General features: G+C 40.9%; 1 protein-coding gene across 1 annotated transcript in view; it reads left to right on the forward strand.

Annotated features, from left to right (window-relative positions):
- The window catches only part of CCDC88C (coiled-coil domain containing 88C), a 101,710-nt gene that overhangs the window by 45,975 nt on the left and 31,198 nt on the right, over positions 1–24,537 (forward strand). Inside the window, exons 5-13 of the mRNA XM_059819512.1 lie at positions 4,478–4,536; positions 6,171–6,254; positions 8,742–8,882; positions 9,662–9,846; positions 10,431–10,512; positions 10,969–11,127; positions 17,312–17,458; positions 18,887–19,031; positions 21,639–21,820. Of these exons, the coding sequence (XP_059675495.1) occupies positions 4,478–4,536; positions 6,171–6,254; positions 8,742–8,882; positions 9,662–9,846; positions 10,431–10,512; positions 10,969–11,127; positions 17,312–17,458; positions 18,887–19,031; positions 21,639–21,820 (1,184 nt within the window). The remainder of the gene's footprint in view (positions 1–4,477; positions 4,537–6,170; positions 6,255–8,741; positions 8,883–9,661; positions 9,847–10,430; positions 10,513–10,968; positions 11,128–17,311; positions 17,459–18,886; positions 19,032–21,638; positions 21,821–24,537) is intronic.

Consider the following 24,537-nt stretch of genomic DNA (forward strand, 5'->3'; position numbering starts at 1 on the left):
CTTCCCAGCTGTCTAGGAAGGACTTGTGTCATCCCAATGAGCCAGCATAGGGAAGCCTGCACATTCCTACTTATGCAGTTGCACAAGGAACTTTACCACCTTATTAAATTAGCACAAATCAAGCCTTTTGAAAAACGCACAGAATCATTCACTGTTCAGGAGGTATGACTGAATTGGGGATAAAGATCACTTGCTTTCATGCAATCATGTTCAACATGCATTACAGGATAAATGCACTGTCCTGAGTGTAGAACTTAGCTGCTGTACTGTGTAATAATCCTAGATGTGCTTCCAATTCACTTAGTAACATTGGGCACTTCACTTAAGTGTGTGGTATCTCAGGTGTCCTGTGGGTGAGATGAAAGGGGATAGGGGTAATTAATCCCTTCCTGGCTCATTCTGAGGTTTAATTGAAAATGCTCTCTCTAAAGCACTTTAGATTGGTAGAGAGGGTTTTTTCATACTCATACCCTATTTCTTCTAAATATCTCCTGTAAATAATGTTATTCTACAAGGCTTTAAAATGTTACTCAAACCTAGCTTGAGTATGAGTGATCTCGGAGTGCCTTAATGCCAACAAACTGTCTCCACCCCATGGGAAACAACTTCTGAATGAAAGCCCAAGGAATTTAACTCTTCAAAACAGTCACACGTGATCTTCACGGCCTCAAGTTGCGCCAGGGGAGGTTCAGGCTGGATATTAGGAAAAATTTCTTTACTGAGAGAGTGATGAGACACTGGAATAGACTGCCCAGGGAGGTGATGGAGTCACCCTCCCTGGAGGTATTCAAGGAACATGTGGACGAGGCATTGTGGGGCATGGTTTAGTGGGCATGGTGGTGTTTTTTGGTTGATGGTTGGACTTGATGATCTTACAGGTCTTTTCGAACCTTAGTGATTCTGTGATTCTGAAACACTTGTGTGGCTGGCGGAGTAGATCTGTTAAGTAGACCTTTCAATCTTAGAAGTGTTTCTAGTGGGTAGAACAATCTCATTTTCATTACATGCGCATAGCATGTCTGCAAGCATAAAATAATCTATTGAAAAAGAAATCTTGGAAAAATCCTGACAGTTAAGTTTTCTGTGAAAGCAGCCAGTGGGGAGAGCAAACTGCCAAATGTTACCTTTAAAACAGCAGCAAACTAATAATCTCATTATTACCTTAAGTCTTTTAATTTCTCACTCCTTTCTATAAACTCTAGCTTGGCCTTCCCGGCCAAAGGGGTTTGCTGTGTCTGCCTCAGATTCTCTTCCTGATGGGAGGGCCTGAGTGGGGACAGGGTCTTGGAGTGGTATTTCCAGGCAGGGTCAGTCCCTGGTGGGAGAACAGGATTGACCTTGCTAAGTTACTCTGCAGTAATAGCTGAAGGTGTTTCATCTCACATGGTCATGAAGCATCACCGATGCCCGCCTGTTAATCTCATGGAGAGAGTAGCGAAGCCTACTACCTCTGGTGCAGGGAGGTAGAGTGTGGTTTGAATGGTTTAAGTAGCTCGCATGTCTTCAGGATGGTATAGAGGCTCTCACTGTTGGAAAATAACCCTGATGTTTTCTAAAATGAGTGATTTCAAGCCACTAGGCTCGCCCTGAGGATAGCTGTGATGCCATGGTGTACAGATTGGAATTTATGGTCAGGACATGGAGGTGCCCAGAGGACGCAAGCGTTAGACCACTTGTCTGGTGTGACCCAGAGCATGCAGCCTGGTGGCTACTCCTTCAGTCTCTCACAGAGATGATGTTCTGCCCTGACTAAGTTTGGGAGAATGAGAGACGCACACTCAAGTAACTTGCTCTCGTGTCCCACAGGCATGCTCTGCATTTAATCCCTGGTCTGGATCTGCTCTGAAGCTGATGCAGAATAAAACTCTAATGAGAACTCAGTTTTGTGAAAAAATGTCTTCTGACCAAACTAAGTATCTCCTTGGCCTAGTAGTGCCCTCAAAGGAACTGCTTATGAAGTAAGAGATATTTTTTGTTGGTGGTGCTGAGCAGTTTTTTTGTGACACTGTTTAAGGTTGTGGTATTCAGAATCATACAGAACAATCAGACTTTCACAGACTGAAGTGTTATTTGTATATTAAATTGTAATTTTTCAGAAAAGAGCAAGCCATGTACTCTGCTAGATATGGGGAGAAAAGTAAGAATGATTGTATGTCTTTCAAAAACAGTTTTTAAATATTCTGCAGGGAAATAAACAATATTGTATTTACAGGATGAAGTGTGAACTAGCATGTTCTAAATATGTCTGTCTCTGCAGAAGAGAATTCCTGCTTGCAAAATCTTAATGATTAGTAATGTGGGACTTGGATATTGAGAATTCTAGTGTTGATTCATACAGTATACTGATAATTTCTGTAGGGCATTCTTAAAATGTTTTAAAGATCAACATTCCTAAAAGTTATTGAAAAATTGTTTAACAAGTAAGGTAGATTTAAAGACTGGTTTAGGGCATTTTGTGCCCTAAAATCAGGAAATCGGAAAACAAGTTACTTCCTAAGCTGCCTGCACGTGGCCGCGCTGGCTTGCAAGTTCTGAGAATGGAAGTAACCCTTGTGGTAATTTAGGTCATTGTGCCTTTGCGCATCTGCAGGGCTGTGGCAGCTTAGTTGATGAGTCAGTTAAACTCCAGTTTCCCAGCCTTGGGTCCTGCACATGCCTCTAACTTTCTGCCAGTGCAGCCTTACAAGGGCATGGTGTTGGTGGAGGAATACAATTGCACTCAGAAATTACTATCTATTTAGTGATACGAGCAAATGAACACCCAAGTAAAGCAGGGTATAAAATGAAAGCGTTTATCCCAGTTATACACTCTGTGTCAGGAAGCAAGCAGATGTATAGGGGTGAGAGAAAACTATACGTGGCTTGTTTCTCTCTCCTTCTCTTCCCCCAGAGAGGCTTTTCCTGAACCTAACTCCGTAATGATTTTTTATTTCCTCATTGAAGCTCCTTGCCTTCCATCTCCCTTTGTCTAACTTTGATATACGTAATTTTCTTTACCACTCAACAATTACAGTATCATTAAGGTTGGAAAAGACCTGTAAGATCATCAGGTCCAACCATCAACCCAACACCACCGTGCTCACTAAACTGTGTCCCACAATGCCACATCCACATGTTCCTTGAACACCTCCAGGGATGGTGACTCCACCACCTCCCTGGACAGCCTGTTCCAGTGTTTCACCCCTTTCTCAGTAAAGAAGTTTTTCCTAATATCCAGTCTAAACCTCCCCTGGTGCAACTTGAGGCCATTTCCTCTTGTCCTGTCGCTAGTCACTTGGGAGAAGAGACCAACACCCACCTCTCTGCAACCCCCTTTCAGGTAATTGTAGAGAGCGGTAAGGTCTCCCCTCAGCCTCCTCTTCTCCAGACTAACCAACCCCAACTCCCTCAGCCGCTCCTCATAAGGCTTGTGCTCCAGACCCCTCACCAGCTTTGTTGCCCTTCTCTGGACATGCTCCAGCACCTCAATGTCCTTCTTGTAGTGAGGGGCCCAAAACTGAACACAGTATTCGAGGTGTGGCCTCACCAGGGCCGAGTACAGAGGCACGATCACCTCCCTGCTCCTGCTGGCCACACTGTTTCTGATACAGGCCAGGATGCCGTTGGCCTTCTTGGCCAGTATTAATTAATCCCTGCATTAATTTTGTTGAAACAAGATCTGGAGTTGGCTCAAAGCCACCCCAGTTCCCCTTGTGTGGCTTTCTCTCTCCTAACCTTAGGAGGCGGTGGGCAGGGCTGTTGTTCGCAGCAGGATTCCCTGCAGTAACAACCTGCGTGTGTCTCCTCCCCACCACAGCTCCCCGAGCATATGGTTAGCTGCATATTCTCCCTTCTACATCACTCTTTTTTTAATCCCTTTTAGCACATGGGGTTTGCGCTTCAAAGTGTGAACAGGCTTTGATGCAGAACAGAGGCAGAATTTATTTGCTGAAACATCTCTTGGAGAGAATTTATGTGCAGAGGATGGCATTCAGCTTTGGGAAGTCTGAGTGGCAACTATTTTTCAGACAGAGAATTTAGAGTACAGAGAGAGAGTAACCCTCCTTCGCTTCTGCCCAGGGTGGTTTTTGTTTTGTTTTGGTGGGGTTTTTTTGGAGGGGGGGAAGAGGTGGTGGTTTGGTGGGGTTTTTCTGCACCCTTGTTAATCACAAAACAAGGGACAAGCATTGGGCACATGTGTTGAACTATTTAAAGGATTTAGTTTTTTTCCCCCTGCATTGATCAGAAAAGCCTCAGAAAACGTAGGTGAGGACGGCACATCGAGGGGAAAAAAGGTCTTGCTGGATTTGGGATTTTAAACTAATCCATAAGAACTGTATTGTTACATGGAAAGTATGGCAACATTATAATGGGCGCATATATATTGTTCAGGCACTTGTTCAAAGGTCTTATTTCTCTTTTCAGGTGGATATTTTGGATCACTTGCAAGTACTTAATTTGTTGTACATATGTACTGATTCCCTTTTTTCCTCTCTAGGTAAAAGTATGGATGAAATTAAGAAGCTGCTGCTGTTGGTTCTGGGATGTGCTGTGCAGGTGAACATTCATTAAAGGCTTAAAAATAAGATTTTTTTTTAATGTTTTTTTTTTTTCTGGACTGAGAAAATCCACCCAAAGATCAGTGCTATATGAACAAATTTCCAGCTCAGGACAGCTTCTGAGCTGAAATTATGAGAAGACACAATAGATAAATGAAAGAAATGCAGGGAAAAGGAAGCATACTTTGTGGTAGCAGTAGCCTCAATTTGTTGCCAATGCTTAATCAGCCATAGGATATGTACTCTTGCATCTAAGTAGTCCATTTTGATAACAAAGTGGGAAGAGATAAGCTTTGAACAGTATTCTTGATATCAAGATTGTTGTTGGTTTATTTTCTTACTGTTTTAAAGTATGGACTGGAACGGTACTTATTAATGCCAAACAAATAGATAAGCTAACAGTCTAAACATTTGTTCAATGAATCCTGATTTTATTTGCATAATCTTTTGGTTGAATATTATGTGTAGAAAATCTGAAATTAATAAGATACTTTGTATATTCATGTGGGGATTTTTATGCAGCATTTGTTAAAATAATTAGACAGGCAATGTATATGGGAAACTCCCCAGAAATGCACAACAGTTACCAGATAAAGAAATCAGTGTTCTGCCCACCAAACCTCTGTGGTGGCAAACAATAGATGTGTTGCAGGCTAGCCTTTGCTTATAATTGACCTTGTTTGTAGGTCTGTCTAGAATTTTTGTCATGCCTTAGGACATTTACCCTGCCCAGCTATGTCAAGTCAATTATGTCAGGGTAAAGCAGTCTACATATGGCTGCTCTGAACTATCTCAGTGTTGTTTTGCAGCCCAAAGAATAAAGGTCTGATTTGGCAAGCTGCTGTGCATCCTCAGTCCCCATTTATGGGTCTGAGGTTCTGCCCAGTGAAATGAATGGTTGAGACGCAGAACCAGCCCCCAAAAGGACACTGTAAATGAGTTTAAAAAAAACTTTAAGTAATGCTTCACTTCTCTACAATGCAGAGTTGTTACAAGAAGGAAATAATGATGTTAGTGTACAATCACAGATATACAGATAGCAGATGTCTGCCTCTTTAAAGCCTTAAGTAAAAGATTTACTAAAATCTGTTTGTCTGAAATGTCACTCATTTTTATCCAGAATGTTTCCCAATCCCATTTTTTATCTAAAGCACATGCAGATTTAGTCAACAAGCAACATTATGCATTGATGTGAATAGTATCTAAAGTGATGCATCTCTCTTCATTGCCAAAACCAAGTTAAATGCAAACAGCAAAGCTGACAGGTTAAATGATGCAATGTAAATGTAGGTTTACATTTGTGCAGTTCCATTAATGAAGCTGTGATGATTTCCTCCGTCTGTTGCCCCACCTTTTAATCTCACTGCGTGTTGAACTTGTTTTTAAAGAGCAAAACTAGCCATTTAACTTAGCCTTAATTGTACTGACTGTAAAAAGTTTAAATAATTTAATGCATAATTTCGTTCATGCTCCATATGGAGCAATGAAGTGTTATACCTTCTAGTGTGACAAAGTGTAGATCTTGAACATTTTGTCAGCAATGTGTGTGTGGGGGTTATTATTTAAATGAAAAATGGTGCAGTAAGTTTTAGGATATGTAGCACTGTTTCAGGGTGTGTTTTCTTTTAACAGTGTGAAAGAAAAGAAGAGTTTATTGAAAGAATAAAACAATTGGATATTGAAACCCAAGCTGCCATTGTGTCACACATTCAGGAGGTGGGACTCTCAGAATTCTCTATTTTGACTTTTTTCTCTCTCCCTTCCTTGACTTAACAGGGTCTTTTTGTTATGAAATATTAATGCTTGGAATTTCATAACAGATTCATGAACTTCACAAAACAAATTTTAATATGTCAGTGCAATCAAATTATAAGATGAAAATGATAGGTACTGGGAACATTACTTAGCTCAGTGGTCTTTAAAAGAGATGCAGTGGTAAATGCCTTGCTTGCCAGTTATAGGCTATGTAGAAGGAGTTGTTGTAAGGATACATGTGTAATATTTCCAAAAGGCATGTATGGCATAGGAGCTGCAGTGCCTCTTGCAGCAATGGTGTAGACACTTAGTCCCGAAGTCCTGTGGTAGGTGAAACACAGGCTCCCCAGTGGCTTGCTTCAGACAGTGGCCTCTGAGCTCAGATGGTCTTGAAAAGTGTACTCTGCAGCTGAAATTAGACAATATACTCTGTTTTTAAAGAGAAGTTTGACCCCATGACGAGTATTCTTGGACTTCTGAGGTTTCTGTAGAAGGAAGGAATACAGGCACACATTAAGAGCCAGCTTGCTTTGGAGACCCAAAGGAGAGCCATGTGGAAATGGTCCCTTTTGGGTGCACATTGCAGGGAGCGGGCACTGGCTGCAGCCAGGCGGTGGTGGGTGCAGGTGTAGAAAGCCCAGTACGCTCAGATTTGAGGGGCAAAATTGTGAAAGTCTAAGGCAGGAACTTTTTTCTTAACACTTAAAAAAAATAGTTCTACTTTAAAAAAAAAAAATCGTGATGAACTAAGCACATGGTTCTGGCAAAATCAGGAACAGTCTTTAACTATGCTTGAGAGACTTGCCTGACCTTTCTACTAAATGATTCAGAGGAAATCAGTTTGGGTAAGATAGCAGTTGAAAGGTATGCTGCTAGCAGCAACCAGAGACATTTCTGCTAAAGGCAGCTCCTCCCAGCTGTATCAGCTGCAAATTGCAAATGCATTGAAAGTGGGGCTTCTACTCAGTGAGACACAAGCCTAACTGTTCAGTGTGGGATCAGTCCCTTCAGATCCCTGTGGTGATCACCTCAGTTCTTGCAATAAGACAATTGCATAACGTTGCACAGCATCCTTGTCTCTAAATTGGAGAGACATGGATTTGACGGGTGGACGGTGGTAAGGAGTTGGCTGGATGGTTGCACTCAAAGAATTGTGGTCAGCGGCTCAATATCCAAGTGACAGCTAGTGATGAGCAGCATTCCTGAGGGATCGGTATTGGGACTGGCACTGTTTAACGTCTTTGTCATCGATATGGACAGTGGGATTGAGTGCACCCTCAGCAAGTTTGCCAACAACACCAAGCTGTGTGGTGCGGTTGACACACTGGAGGGAAGGGATGCCATCCAGAGGGACCATGACAGGCTCGAGAGGTGGGCCTGTGCGAACCTCATGAAGTTCAACAAGGCCAAGTGCAAGGTCCTGCACGTGGGTCAGGGCAATCCCAAGCACAAATACAGGCTGGGCAGAGAATGGATTGAGAGAAGCCCTGAGGAGAAGGGCTTAGGGCTATTGATTGACAAGAAGCTCAATGTGAGCTGGCAGTGTGTGCTTGCAGCACAGAAAGCCAGCCACATCCTGGGCTGCATCAGAAGAAGTGTGACCAGCAGGTCCAAGGGAGGTGATTCTCCCCCTCTGCTCTGCTCTGGTGGGACTCCACCTGGAGTACTGCGTCCAGCTCTGGAGCCCCCAACATAAGAAGGACAGGGACCTGTTGGAGCGAGTCCAGAGGAGGGCCATGAAGATGATCAGAGGGCTGAAACACCTCTCCTATGAGGAAAGGCAGAGAAAGTTGGGGTTGTTCAGACTGGAGAAGAGAAGGCTCTGGGGAGAACCTTACAGCAGCAGTCTTCCAGTACCTGAAGGCAGCCTACATGAAAGCTGGAGAGGGACTTTGTACAAGGGCATGTAGTGATAGGACAAGGGGTAATGGCTTTAAGGTGAAAGTGGGTAGGTTTAGATTAGCTATTAGGAAGAAATTTTTCACCATGAGGGTGGTGAGGCACTGGAACAGGCTGCCCAGAGAAGCTGTGGATGCCCCAACCCTGGAAGTGTTCAAGGCCAGGCTGGACGGGGTTTTGAGCAACCTGGTCCAGTGGAAGGTGTCTGTGCCCGTGGCAGGGGGGTTGGAATTAGATGATCTTTAAGGTCCCTTCCAATCCAAACCATTCTATGATTCCAATATGCAGGCCCAAGTGCTATTGATCATAATATGTATCTGATCACTTTTAAAAATCAGCCTTAATGATTATAAAAACATCTAAATACCAGAAATTGCTGGGTAGTGTTACAGTTAAGGTAGTTGTGTTGATTATTTACAAGGTGTTTTTGGTGAAATGTATTATGTTTTTTAATTGGATCAGTAGGAGAACCTGGGGGATGCAGCATAAACAGCAAACAAATTTACAAATCAACCAGTGGAAAGATAATTTTTTTGTTCCTGTTCCTAGGTGACTCACAATCAGGAGAATGTCTTTGACTTGCAGTGGCTGGAGCTCCCAGATATGGCCCCAGAAGAACTAGAGACTCTCTCCAGGAATATGGTTTTCCACCTCAAGAGACTCATTGATGAGAGAGATGAATGCACAGAAGTACGATGACTTATCTCTCCCATATAGAGCTCATGTGAAGTAGCAGATGCAGGCTCCATTCCTTCTGTTGTGTCTTGTTTGTGCACTGTGTTTCTGTTTCTTCTGCACCTTTCTACTACACCTCTGAAAATCTGTAGAAAGATTTTGACTTTTGCATTGATTCTTGTGTAAACACTAAGGTGTGGTGAAATGATTGGTAAAGAGGAGTGGAGTGGTCTCTCCACTTCATGGAGAGATATTCCTTCAAAATATTTGAAGTTGTGACTTCGTCTTGAGATTTTTGTCTCTGCATGTCTGCTCAATCTTTGAGTGATTGCTTACCTGTCTCTCCATTGGTATCTACCATCATGGGTTCCAGTGTCTGCTCAGGTTGGGTTTTTTTGTGTGTGAAGATGGCCCTATCTGTTGCTAACTCATGAGTTCCTTTCCGTTCAGATCTCTGGAGGAGGCCTCTCCCCTTCTTTAACCTGTTATTTTCTATCATGCTTTTGACTGTGATTGTGTTAGTTGAAACTGTTAGTTGTTACAGGTTTTTATGAATTCTCCACGCAAAATAGACTGCTTATTTTGAGCATTGGAAGTGGGATGTTTTAGTGGTCTGAGCATAGTGGAGATTCCTTGCCTCCTCTGTGTAACCTTCCCTCCTGTCTAGCACTTGAATTCTGCATAATGCCAGGCTAGTAATTTTCTACATCTATAAATCATTTTTGGATACTTGAAAAACAATGGATAATGATACTGTTTATCTCTTGACACTACATAGTTCTCTGTATTTCCAGGTCATTGTAGATCTCACTCAAGAGAGAGATTATCTCCAGTCTCAGCAACCACCAAGTCCTCTGAAATCACCAAGTCCAGATTCTTCACCAAATCCAGCCAACCCTCTTTCTAATGAAGACAAGCAGCACCTTTCAGTTGAGCTGGCAGACACGAAGGCTAAATTGAGAAGAATCCGGCAGGAGCTGTGAGTCACCAGTGATTTGTGCTTCTAGAGAGACTTGTATATTAAGTCTTGTGCATACTGAAAATGCAATTGCCTGTCGGCTTCAGTACACTGGCCTCCATGGGAGCTCTCAGAATCACATCTTTCAAATTTTTTATTCATAGCAATAGTAAGCTAGTATGGGTGTTCCATCTTTCTTCTTTCTTAACTGGTCTTTAAACAGAGAGTGATGGCTACTTCCATTTTTCCTTTTGTGTCTTATCTCTCTCTTCCCCTCTTCAAAACGCCAACTGCTAGCTGCACTTTTTAATTATTAGTGGGAAGTCCAGAGGCCAGTGAAGCTAGCTATGACAGCAGTAGCACCAATGAGATTTAAACAGAGGTACTTAGTGTAAAAACAGTTGCAAAGTCAGATCCATGATATGTGTATGGTATCATAAGAAAAAACCTGTCACTTTTATGAAACTGTCATGACAAAGAGGCTCTATGTTCAGAATATGCTAGGAGATTTCTGTCTTCCTTTCCAGATTCCCAGCAGTGTCCATATAATCAATACTGTTTCAAGACAGAAAAATTCTTACTAAGATTTTTCTAATTCTTTTCAGGGAAGAGAAGTCTGAGCAGCTTGTAGATTCTAAACATGAAGTTGAGCAGCTCACCCTAGAGCTGCAAAAAATAAAACAAGAGGTAAGATGGGCTTGTTTTACTGTGACAGTCTTTTCTGTTTAAAAAAGCCTCTTTCAGCGTGAAGCTAAAAATACTACTATGCCTATTTTTTTAATGAAGAAATCAAGTGACTCCAGCAAGCTGTTTGACAATTATGGTTATGGCATAGCAATGCTACGCTTTCCACTTAACTGGTGAGAACAGTCTCATCTGTTTAGCTTGCAAATAGCCTAGTAATGCCTGAAGCTTACGCAGCATATCAGGCATTAGAAATATCAGTCCCAACAGGCTGAAGAACCTCTCTGTTTTGTAGAGAATTTACTGGCTAGTTAAGAGAATTCTCTTACTCCTGAACCAGGGGAATGCTATTTGCCTACACTTGAAATAAGTAAATAAATAAAAATAAAGTTTAAAGAACATGCTTTCAAGTATTAACTAAGATTTTTTTTTTCCCTGCTTATTCCTCACTTCTCACAGAATAACCACCTGGCCTCAGACGCTCGCTCTGCCCGAGCATACAGAGATGAGCTTGACTCTCTGAGAGAGAGGGCAAACCGTGTGGAGAGACTTGAGATGGAACTTGTTCGGTGCAAAGAGAAACTTCATGATGTGGATTTTTACAAAGCTCGCATGGAGGCAAGTGACAACTGGGAGAAAGATTTGCTGAGTAATTCTTAATGTTTGGCTTTTGTTGTGTTACCAGTGCATGTATCATTTGTCATTGAGCTGACTGTAGCAAAACATCAGAGCAAGTGGAAATTTCATAACATACGTCATAGTTATTGACTTAGCAACATTAAAACTTCTTTCAGTGGCAAGAAGGGCTTGTTGCATGCAAAAATTAAACACCCATTAGTTTTAATAAACTCTGCCTAGTTCAGTGTTACGTGGCTAAACAGGACAGACCTTTTCTGGTTGCTTCTTCTAGAGAATCCAGACCTTTTAATCTAGCCTTGAAAATTTACTCTTAGGTAAAATGCCTATGTTTCAGAGTTGTTCCTTTGACCAACATTTTAAATGTCATGTATAAATTAGCTAAATGAATGTCTGGGTGTTTTCCCTTAGGGGTTCATAGCAGATGTAACTGTTGTTAAAATGTCTGGGCATTTTTAAGCATGACCTCAGATGACAAATTCTAGCCACCCCTTCTTGCAACTGTTGCTTGTAGTAGAAAGGAGAGAAAATTTGGATCTTCCCTAGTGCCCTGAGTAGGGTATGTCATTGAGAGATATATAGTTTTGTTCCAGTAGTAATGCCAGTTACTCAGCTTAGTCACCTGCAGCTATGCCCATCCTGCTATTATTAATTAACTTAGGTTGGAAAGGACCTCGGAGATCATCTAGACAAACTCATTGCTTACAGCATGGGTGACCTTAAATTTAGGTCAGACTGCTCTTATTTTCTGTCCTTTCAGTTCTTTAAGCCATTCTCACCTAAACTCTCAATAATCCACATATGTAACACTTCAGCCGAAGTCAAATAAATATCCAGTCTTGCTGAACACATGGAGGTTCAGTAATTGACAACCTTACTATAATTAGATAAAATTCCAGGTCTGAGGTAGGAGAGTGATGTTGAAACTCGCATTTGCCAGGCTTCTGGCTGAGAACACAGACTTTATTTCTGCTCTATAAACTCTACTTCGTAGGTGATTTTTTTCCCCCCCCCCCCCACTTTCTAACCTAAGGGGCCAACTAGCTGCTGCTTCTTATGAATAGGTTCACTAAAATGGATGGTTATTAAATGTAGCAATAAACTACAAAGCCCTGTCTTCCCTTTCAGTAATTCCCAGTTTACATTAGGAAGTATGAAGCTCTGGCTGTCTCTGTTTTCCTCCCTCAAGCTGGCAAATCAGTCGTGCATTAATCTGGCACACTAGCTATCAGCACGGCATCCTGGCATTTCCCTTTTGGCTGTGCACTGGAGTCGCTAGCTTCTACCTGCTGCTCAGATAGTTTAGCCAGAGCTAGGAGAGTGGTTTTTTTAGTCTTGTCTTCATCTCATATCAAGGGAGTAGCTATTTCTCTTCTTGAGTTCTCAGCTTCCTTGCTTGTCCTAGAGCCAGCAGTTTTCCTGCTCTGCCGTTTGCATGCTGATCTTGCTTAACATACCATTCAGTAAAGAGACCTCCACTTCAGTTTCAAATTTGTTCTGACTTTCCTAGCTCCCTCTTCCACCCTACCAGTTTTTGGTGAAAGTATTGAACATCAGAGATGAGTGTTGGCTTTCCAAGGATACCTCCCTGAAATACAGTAGTGGGACAAAGAATATTTCCCATCAATATGGCACTTTTCTAATTCCAGGCCGCAGTGTGGTCTCTAGCAAAAGTTGTCACTGCTGTAGAGGCTGAGCTGTTTTAATATGTGGCAGGATTGCGCAGCTGTCTGCAGGCTGGTCTGTGGTCTAGAATAGCCGGAGTTTCACATTCTCACCACTCCCTCTTTCATCATTGATCAAGTCTTGGCACGGCCGTGGACTGCGAGTGTTGAGCAGTGGCAGCATCAGGCAAACTCCACTGGTTTCATCCTGATACATTCAGAGGATTCCACAGGGCACTATTCTGTCTTTTTTTATGATCATGGAGTAGCACAAAGGCTCTGCATAGTAGCCAGTATCCAACTTTCCATGGTCCCTCAGTTTTCTGTCTTACCTGTCTCAAGTCCTCTGCCTCTCCAGAAGAAGGGTTAATGGCTGGAGTCGGTTCAGTGTCTGCTCAGATTCCTCCCACTCCCTCAAAAACTGTTTGACTTACAAGTCCTAGTTGTAAAATTTGTGCAGGGATGTGACATGGTAGAGATTTTTACCACTAGACAGTACAGTGCTGATTCATCTCATGGCATTTACTGGTTGCGGCTGGCTTCCTAAGCTGTAAGTGTTAAGACCTGAACAAATCTTAGAGGCACAGTAATGCAAATGTAGGTGCATAAAGTACAGCTGTAAGCCACTTCTCTATGGTAATGTGATACTTTAAGGCTCATGGGGTCTTGACAGGGTTGTTAATAAGCAGTGCCAAATCAGTAAGTGAGAAGAAAAAGTGGGTTTACCTTTGAGCATCAATGCAGAAAGCTATTAAACAAGCACTTGCAAATCTTTTCCTTCTTGTAGTTCACATACACATTTGGTAGTTTGAGCAAAAAATACAGAATGTGCTCTGAGTATGATACAGTGACAAGCTTTAGGAATTGCGAGCAAGCTTACAAGTAGTTTCTGAAAGCACATAATACAAATCACCAGTGGCAGCAGGAAAAGATTTAAGGAGCTATTGCAGGAGGAGTGCAAAAGGAGCAAGTCTTTCTTTATGTGAATGTAACACATATAGGCATGTGTGTTGTTTTCCTTCTTTGTATGTCTTGACAAAGTTATTCAGAAATGACATTTTAATTTTCACCATCGTTCAAGGGACATGGAGATGAATATGCTCTGGAGACCTTCCTGCTGGGGTTGCTTAATGAGGTCGTAACTGTGAATGCGGAGGAGCAGGCTTAATGCAGGGCTTCCTCCAAGGAGGTGCTTCTCTCCAATGTAAAGCTTCCCTCCGGCATTCCTCTCCATTGAACCTTGTGCTGCTCCAGGAAATCAGATTATTTTCTGAGGCCAAGGAGTCTGCCTTGCCCATTCTTCCTCCTTCTCACTGCAATCACATTTCCTTGTGGGATGACAGGAGGAATTTCTGTGAATGTTAAAAAAAGCAAAAGCACCTCTTGTATGTTTTCATATAGCTGTCCAAGGCAATGTTTGATTCTCACAAGACGTTAACTGTGTCATGGCTCAGTAGGGGCAGCTTCTGAACTGCCAGAAGGGAGGGATTTGAATTCTGTTTAATAACTAGGTCTGGATGCATGTGCAAATTCTCTAGTTTCAGATTTAAACGATCTGATTGCTACTTTAGTTTCTGAAAATGTTTTCCAGTAGCAACACATCCTGATTGTGCAACCACTTACTCCCAGAGTTAATTGTAACCATATGAGTACACAATGCACATTCTTAAAGCTATTTCAAGGCACAGTGTTACAGGATCAAACCACAATATGTAATTTATTTTAGAAATTACAAAAGCAGAATTATATAAGTTGGATATTAAACCATCACAATTTAAGTGATATAAAACAGAGGCTTTTTAATCCGATATAAACCAGAGGTTTTTTAATCCCTTGCCTAGTAAATTCAGTGTATTAAAAAAAAAAAAAAAAATCTGCAGCCAACTATTTGTGCTGTTGATTTAAAAATAAATGCAGTTACAAAATTGTGTTGGTGGGTTTGTTAATTAAAGAAAAAATAAACCTTAATTCCAGTGGAAGCCCCACCACCCCATGACCACCACCTACTGATTGTTTCTCAAGTGTGATTTGTAGCCAGACACATTTTTGGGTCACCTATGTTATCCCAGCGATTTCTGGGAGATGTTAGTGCTGACGTGTTTTAGTTAGGACGGTTTTACCTTCCAGGCCGTGAGATGTAACTCTACAAAGCTCCCATGGAGTAATTATTTAAATTATATGAACTTCTCAATATTAAGACAACCTCAGATCATGGGTATACCAGTGAGCAATGTTGACCTTGCCATAGCAGGCATTTCCACCAGGTTATTAATTTAAGATTTCATCAGAACTGCTTTGAACTGACATGTCCGTCCGCCCGCCCTGGGCACTCAGTGGAAAGTGCTTCAGTCTTCCATATATTGCAGCTCTCAGTGATGTGTGGTTTGTACCAGAGCCTGGGTATGTGTATGTACTTGGCACATAGCTTGATTCTTCATGAGACTCTAAAATAACTAGTTCCTGCTTGGTAGGCAGTTTTGGAGATAGTTCTGAGGCCATGTTTTTGAGGTCAGACACCACCTTACTTCTTAGGGCTGTGGTCCAGATTAAGTGTGATGATCTAGCAAAGTAAACTCTTGCCATGTTGCTGTTTCATTACAGGTATTCTGGCAGCTTTCATGACACCCAGCACATTTTGTGTCATGTGCTTCCCCTGGTCTGTCATCTGTTTAGTGTCAGCCTTTTTAGTTTGCCCACCCTGAAGTGACCCTGTTAGATCAGACTTGGCCCAAAATGCTGGTTCTATAAAATTAGTGTTTCATTGTTATTATTATAGTTACTTGCATACTCAGACATTTTAAGTGCAGTAGTGGAACCACTTCACAAGCCCTAACATACTTGTCCTTTTAATGCTACTGTAGTAGGGAAATTTTTCCTATCATACTTTGCAAGTTGGTAGCTGACCCACTGACAAGATCAAAGGCAATATGGTACTGCATAAGGTAGACTTTCCATATTATGCCATCTACAGTCAAGATACAGCAAACAACTAAGATTACTTGCTGTATGTGGCTATTAAATCATGGCCCCCATAGTACCAAAAGGCAAGAGGAGTGGCTGTCATCAGACACTCTTAACTTGTGCTTTACAGCTATCTTGTTTTTTCTTTCTGTTTTTTAAATAACTGGGCCACACAAGGTTTCTTAAGTTTGATTCTACCTCCAAAAATGAGAAGGTAATTGCTGATTAAGCAGTGAAAGTGATTTGCTCATGCCTAGTGATCTTTCGGGAATCTACTTGGTTTAGATGTTTGTGGTCTGAGAGGGTAGACATGAACACTAATGTCAGCAGAGATTTCACATTTTGAAGACGGTTGTTCAGGAATAAACTTGTCAAGCCATAAGCATTTTATCCTCCCTGTGTGCAAATTTTCTGGTTTTGCATATTTCATTGGAGCAGGGGAAGGGATGGGGGGAGGAGGGAGGAAAGCAAAGACAAAAGACAATTTCTTTAGAGAATCAAATAATCTGCTTCTTGCCCCATGTAACTCTTCTGGGCAAAAATCCGTCCTGTATCCATTTACATCTTTTAAATGCTGTTAGATTCCTGCCATAGAAAATTCTGTCTCTGACTCAAGACTTACCTGAGGATCAATAAGAGTAAAAGCTAGCAGTGAGGTATGAAATAAGACATAATTTAATAAATGTGTTTAAAACGTGACCAAGAATACACGGCCAGATTTTATGCTTTGGACGTTTCATGTTTCTGGAGATAAGATACTTGAATGCACAGCATGCATTTGTTGCTTTGCAAGGAACGTTTGGAGTGCACTGTAATTCACTTTTTTCTAATACTGTGACTACAGCAGAAAAATTAGTTAAACTTTTACTGAGTAAAAACAGATCCAAAAGCTGTAATGGATAAGCAACATGGCTTGTGCATTAAATGCTCATGTGTTTATTGGGGATGGGGCGGGGTGTGTGTTAAGTGCTAAGTATAAAACAACTTCTCTTAAGTGAATTAAAATTCTGTTCATGAGAGAGAAACTTTATTAAACAGACATTAACATGTAAGTGTACGGAAACAGGGATATGGACATAGTATATCTTGATGGATAGTGCTCTCCAAACATGCTTTGAATACACTATAACATCCCTTGAAAGTAAGTAAATATAATCTATTTTGAAACTGGGGACTACAGTGAGTTGGCTAAGGAAATGGTATTGTAACAGTGGAATTGGAATTGAACAGTTGCCCTTCTGTGTCTTGAGTCTCTTTGGTACACCTTTTGATCTAGCCTCATGAAAAGCAAAAGGAGCTCCATTAAACTTCTAAAATTCAGGAAAATCAATAAGAAATACTAGATTTACTTGCATTAATGACACATGTAATTAAACATAGTATAATCTCCCATTAAAATATCAGGTAAAAACTTTTTTATGAAACAGAGAAACATGTCACACTTCTTTCTTGTGTTTTGCGGTGTCAGTTTATGAAAGTCACCTGGTCTTTGAAAACTCAGTTTATGTAAAGAGATTAACATTGTTACTTTTTCTCCTTAGGAGTTAAGAGAGGACAACATCATATTAATTGAAACAAAGGCCATGCTAGAAGAACAGCTAACAATTGCAAGAGCTCGTGGTGATAAACTCCATGAATTAGAGAAGGAAAATTTGCAGTTGAAATCCAAACTTCATGATGTAGAACTGGTATGCCCTCTCTTTTCATTATGCTAATTTTTTGAACTTCTGTTTTTATGCTAGGTCACAGATTCATGTCAAAGAAACCAGTGGAGACAGGCAAATAAATCAACAGTGCTTTTAAAGAGGTCTTCAGTTTGAACTTTGTGTACAGGAATTCTTGATATATTATAATGTTAATAGTGTAAATATTGCTGATGCTACTTTGTGTGAGACTGATTAATTTAATTTTATGCAAGAAGGTATATCACAGTTTTAAAATACAGATTGCTTTCATACATATTGATAACGGAGATGTTAAAATCTGTCAGTTAAATAGAAATCTCTTAGATATAGGAAATTAAATCTAGTGTAGTAACTGATCTTTCATGTTGGAAACAAAGTCCCCAGCCATTACAGTGACTTTAAGAATCCATTACCACTGTAAAAGACACAAAATTCCAAAATTTATTTCTGTGTAAATCAGAGACACGGCTTACTGCTTCATCAACAAGGAAACGTAAGAAGTGGCAGATTATTGTCTACAAACAAAAAGCAACATCGGATTTTATAATCCCACTAGAAATAATACTCTTTCATCTCTTGTATTTTACTTAACAATCTCCTCTTATCCTCTGTGTTTTGAATTCTTGTGGGTTTAACTGTATAGGGTTTCCAACAGGGTCTGTTGGAAGCAAAGATGTTGAGGGTGCTGAGTGGAGTCATGTTTAATGACTGATTCAGGGCATTATAAGGGTCACGTCATGCTCCAGCTTTTCCAAAGTGACTGGTGATTTTGAATGATACTTTTCTGGGTGTCTTGATGAATTTTTGGGTAATGCTTTCTGAAAATTTGGGACCCTCTGAGGCACCACTTTAGCTCCCACAAATGCAAATGGCCAAAATAATCACAAGAAGCAACGGTAGATTCATTCTCCAGATCTGTTTTCTCGATATTTTAGAAGCCAAATTATGACGCAGATGCTACTTGCCGATCCATATGACTGGATCTAAATTTGACATGATGAGTTTAAGAAGCACAGCAGAATTCAAGGTTGTACCTGCAGAGTCTCCAGTGTGTCAGTGCATGATGCTACATGTTTTTGAAGAGATTAGCTCTGGAGACAGCTTGAATCCAGCCTGCCTTACTAGCCCTGGCTTGTACTGGCCCTGTCACCACCCAGTATGTTCTCACTCCAATCACCCTCCCTCCAAGTGTATCATGGACCTGAGCTGACTCTAAACAGGGCCAGCTGTGTGTCTCTGCACTGCATTCTGTGGCATGTATGGTAGCTTACAGCAAACATTTAATGCCCTACGTGTATTTCAATATAAAAGCCCACAGTGTTTAAGGAGATTCTTCTGCCTTCAATGTGTGTTGTGCTTGTAGCAGTTCAACTAACAGAACAATCTTACAGATAAGCTGAGTATGCATTTTCATTTATGTGTCTTGCACAGGACCGGGACACAGACAAGAAGAGAATTGAAGAGCTGCTGGAGGAGAACATGGTCTTGGAGATTGCACAGAAACAAAGCATGAACGAGTCTGCACACCTAGGCTGGGAACTAGAACAACTGTCTAAAAGCACAGATCTTGCAGATAGTGAGTATCAGCTGGGGTAGCTGTTGTGTTTGGTCTCTTCAGAGTAGACAGGTTGGTTGACTGAGACAGGAACAGAAGTTGAGTCCAAGCTTGGAGAACTTCTCTCATTCAGCCACTTGACTTTGAACTTAGTTTTTTGGAACTTCTAAAATGTATTCCTGCTAGTCTCTTTTGAAAGCATTAAAATGTTTTCCTTTTATTTTGTTCATCACTGAGAGAGTGACTTGTAAATAAAATGATAAAAATTAAAAATTCAGAAAGCTTTGTAAATGACACAGCAGAAATGTCACACTGAACACTGGATATTTCTAACTGAATGTCTCAGAGGAGTCTGTGATCTTTAGTATTCTTTAGTACAATTAGTACAGACAATTAGCTGGTCTTTAAGTCCCAGGAAGTAGTGTATGCTGAAGTAATTTATTTTTACTAGATACTGAAAAATGTGTACAGTTAAAATAACTGGCTGGTTATTTTTTTTGAATGGTTGATTTGATTTCCGTAACTATCACAAACGTAAATAATGCTTCCTTCACTAGTCAGGTTTTAGCATTGGTTTCTGTGGCTAACATTCATTCTGTCTATAATACCAGCCTAAATAACAATGCTACATGGAACTTGGGAAATATAAGCCATTTCGTCCAGTTCAGTGTGCAGCTTTTATTGACTACTCACCTGATTCTTCTAAGACTTGCATGTTTGGCTTCATATACCAGGAACAGTTTAACTTGAAGACAAAGAAATAAATTAGAGTAGACAGCTTTACTGAAAACAACATCTGCTTAGAAGAATAGGTTTGTTTTGTAAAATAACTGAATGTGTGCCTGACACCAATTCTCAAATCTACCTGCTGTCTAGGATCTGAGTTCTCTTTACTAAGATTAATGGCTAATTAATTGTTACTTTTAATTAATAATCTTGCAAAGCATGTTTTCCTTAGCCTGAGAAGTGAATGGCACTCTATTCCTCCTCATGTGTAATCAAGTATACTGCTTATTATATTAGTCAGTGGGGAAAAAACGCAGTTCTCAAAACTTATAAATTTTGAGTATTTCAGGAAAATGTAAAGCTATCTAATTTTCTGGCTTGTTTCAAATAGCAAGTTTTGCCCCATTCTTGATTTGGTTTCATGTAATAAAAGGACGGATGCTTGTTTTATTTTGTTATCTCTTATTTATTCATTTCTGTCAAACATAACTTTCAAAATTTGCTCCACAGAGTGGTTTAAAACAAATTAAAAAAGGTGAAATTCCTTCACTGCACTGATGCTTAGCATTTCAGCACTGGAGCTCCAGAACCTTTCTGATTAACCAAAGAAAAAGAGAGAGGAACTGAGAACATGAGTAATCTTTTGTATTCAGTAGGGAAAAAAAAATAGTGAAGGAAGCCTGATTTAAAAAAAAAAAAAAAAAAAAAAAAACAAACTAAGAACATTAAACATTGAAACTTTAAATTATTTCACAGAAGTGCTGTCCTACTTTTGCAGTAGTTCTCTTTAGGAAGTTCCATTTCCGTGCATGTTGCTATTCTGAATACAGCCTGTTTGTACAGATAGAGTCAGTCTGCAAAGCTCTTCTGGAAAACCTCCTGTTCCTGGATTTCAGGTTGAGTCTGCAAGGGTGGCAGATAGCAGATTTTACCTCCTAGTTTAGAATATTTTATTCAAAATCATTTAAAAAATAAGCATGGGGAAAAAGTCATTTAGATGGCTTTGGTTCAGGACAGAACTCAACTGGAGTATTTAGTTAACGTTTACTATTTGAGTCTTCATTTGACCAAAACTGTCTGGGTGGTGCTCCATAAAAAAGGCAAATGGGATTTTACCATGTGGGTTTTAGGTGAAGGGTAGCAATTATTCCATGTGAAACAAAGGGTTGCTTTTACAATTATTGAGGTGCTGAGCAGAGAAATGAACAGAACAATGAGGCTTTGGTGCTGGGAGTTAAGGCTGAGAGGTGGTGAGACTTTTAGTCTATAAACATTTAGAGTATAATAACATCTCTGTTGTAAAACCTGCATAAGTTTTGTTAGTTCTGAGATGTCAACTTCAGACAGTTCTCTATGATCAACATTCTGATGGATGTCCTGTGCCTGGGTACCTAGTAGTAAAATATCCTCCCTGATTCAGCATATGCTTGATGAAGTAGCTGTGAAGATAAGCACTGGAACTCATTTTTGTAAGAATTTTTTCCATGATTAAATATGATTGAATACCTAAGTATTCACTAGCTTTTGGAAGTGCACCATCTTGCTGTTTTAGCAAATGCTTCGCAGTGGTTTACTTTCTGCCTTAATTTATTTCCTCTGATAGAAGTATGAGAGGGTATCAAAGTATATTTTGCTACTAACATGGCTAAAGCAACTTTAAGAAGAGTTAGGAAAGTAAATAACTTTTAAGATGGTTATTTGTTCAGATATTCCCTATTTCTTAAAGGTCTCAATTGTTACCTGTGAAAATAGGTTCTGTTCTTAAAGTTTTTACTTAGCAGTCAAGCTGAAATGATAAGGATCTGACTGCAATTATCTTCATACAAGTGAATCTTAAGGATCTAGAAAGGGAGATGTTTGTGACCTGATTAGTGCCACCACCTGATTCTCATGTTTCAACAGCCAGAAAGTCCTTTGTGTTTGAGTTGAATGAATGTGCTTCGAGTCGCATACTGAAGCTAGAGAAGGATAATCAGAGCTTACAGAACACAATCCAAGAGCTGAGAGATGCCTCCTTGACCTCCAGAGAGAGCAGCCTAAAGTTTGTGGAACTGGAAAAGGAAAATCAACAACTTAGCAAAAAGGTAATTTGCTCACAGGAACAGAGCTCTTTGGTTTTTAAACACAGTGCGCACAGGGCTGTACGGCATTCCTGAACGATAAGGGATTGCAGGGAATTTACCCATGTTCCCCAGAAGACTGGGCATGGTTTTGGGCCTGTCTGTTTAATTACATTCTATCATTGGTGTATTCTATTGCCTTCTACTTCACTGCCTACTTAGGTGCATCATTGTAAGCAAAAGCGACTGTTCCTGTTTCATAAAAGCTGTCTTTCTGTGCTCATTTGCCCCTGTCAGATTATACTGTCGTGTCGCTTTTTGTTTTCTTAATGGTAGTCACTACTAGGCAAGGAAGCCATGGCCCCATTGAACTATTTTGTTTGTTTCAGAGTTTTAATGTTGTTTCAATGTAAGTCAAATAAATCACACAGGTGAATTCAGGTCAGTGTATTTTTAAGTAAGTCTTTTTTGCTGTCCATAGTCCTGGAGCAGCTCTTTCTCTTTGTCTTGTCCTTTTGACTATTAGACGTTTTCTAGTGTATCCCTTTCCGCAAAGATTTGGGTTCTTTTAATCTACATGCAGGTCATCACTTTTTGAATTTATTTTTATATATACGTGTGTTGCACTCTATTATTAAACTGTGACTACATTTAGCTCAAATGCCAACTCAGTGCTTGTCCTTGTGAAATACAGTGCTCAATTCACCTCCAACCACTAGCTTTATTTTTGTCTGGCTAGTAACATGCATCCTGAACTCTGATTAATTGAGCCAAGTGCCAGTGGGGAAAGAGGCTGCTTGCTAGTCTGAGTATAAAAAATTCCCATGTCAGTTTTTTCCACATTTGTACCTTCGCTAAATTATTCAGAATATAAGGCACATTTCTCCTTTTCCCATTACTGCTGTAACCTCTGTGTGTGAGGGATTGATACAGAGATTTCAGTCCTCGCTGGTGTGCTTTTGGGCTAACTGAATGCTTTAAAGGACAAGGGGAGAAAGAATCTGGATATGAAATGCTGGTCATGGACTACCAGGTTGTAACTAGCAGAGTGCCAGTTTCTCTGCCGAGGAAAACAGGTATCCATCACTGGATCACTCCGTCTTCTGGAGAGATTCTTTTGCCAAGTTGAGAGACCAGTTCTGCTTCTTGGCTTTCATCTGTGAACAAGGAAAATTGCAGAAATCCAGTTCACTGTACTCCTCCTTCCACACTCCCATTTATGACCTGTTGTGTATGAGTAATTCACTCCAGCTCTGATTTACATGCTTAAAATTTGAGGTCAAGGCATATAAAGCACTCAGCAGATACCTGTGGTGTATCTGCAATTTAAGTCACTTGAACAACTGTGGTCAACCTTTGGCTCTGCCCCAGGCACATTCCTGTGGGCACCTCTTGTTATGGCACTGTATTGGTGCCAACAGTTGTGATTCCAGAATTGATCTGATGTTTTTGATGATGAATGCATTGACATGGTGGGGTTACCTACAGGTCTGGTAGTTATATAAAGTGGGGAATGCCTGTGTGGGGAAAGGGGCGCACTGTATGCATCAGACTAATGAGAACAAAACGGCAGTTAAAAATACTATTAAGAGCGGTTGAAATGCATGAACTCTTCACCAGAGAAACACAGAATATGATGGGAGCTGTTGATTGAATTCCCACAGGCCGGTCAAGTTGTTGATGGACTTCATCTCCCATTCATGGAGATTTGGGAAAAAAAGGTAGTAGATAGTATTCTGTAGTCTGTGTGAGACATACAGTTGTCTCTCAGTGTACAGAGACCTGATACATGATATGTAAAATAGTCTTGATTTCGTAGAATAGTTTGGGTTGGAAGGGACCTCCAAAGATCATCTAGTCCAACCCCCCTGCAATGAGCAGGGACATCTTTAACCAGATCAGGTTGCTCAGAGCCCACTCCAACCTGACCTTGGATGTTTCCAGGGATGAGGTATCTACCACCTCTCTGGGCAACCTGTTCCAGTGTTTCACCACCCTCATTGTAAAAAAATTTCTTCTTCATATCTAGTCTGAATCTACCCTCTTTTAGTTTAATACTATTACCCCTTGTACTATCACTACAGGCCCTACTAAAGAGTCTGTCCCCATCTTTCTTAGAAGCCCCCTTTAAGCATTGAAAGGTTGTAATAAGGTCTCCCCGGCACCTCCTCTTCTCCACGCTGAACCACCCCAACTCTCTCAACCTTTCCTCATAGGAGAGGTGTTCCATCCCTCTGATCATTTTTGTGGCCCTCCTCTGGACCTGCTCCAACAGCTCCATGTCTTTCCTGTGCTGAGGACTCCAGAGCTGGATGCAGTACCCCAGGTGGGGTCTCACCAGAGCGGAGTAGAGGGGCAGAATCACCTCCCTCGGACCTGCTGGCCACGCTTCTTTTGATGCAGCCCAGGATATGGTTGGCTTTCTGGGCTGCGAGCGCACATTGCCAGCTCATGTCCAGCTTTTAATCCACCGGTACCCCCAAGTCCTTCTCAGCAGGGCTGCTCTCAATCCCTTCATCCCTTCAATAGCCTGTATTGATAACAGAGGTTCCCCCAATCCAGGTGCAGGACCTTGCACTTGGCCTTGGTGAACCTCATGAGATTCACATGGGCCCACTTCTCGCACTTGTCCAGGCATCCCTCTGGATGGCATCCTGTCCCTGAGGTGTGTCAACCACAGCACTCAGCTTGGTGTCGCCTGCAAACTTGCTCAGGGTGCGCTTGGCCCCACTGTCTGTATC

The sequence above is a fragment of the Gavia stellata genome, chromosome 7 (assembly GCF_030936135.1).
Source record: "Gavia stellata isolate bGavSte3 chromosome 7, bGavSte3.hap2, whole genome shotgun sequence".
NCBI lineage: Eukaryota > Metazoa > Chordata > Aves > Gaviiformes > Gaviidae > Gavia > Gavia stellata.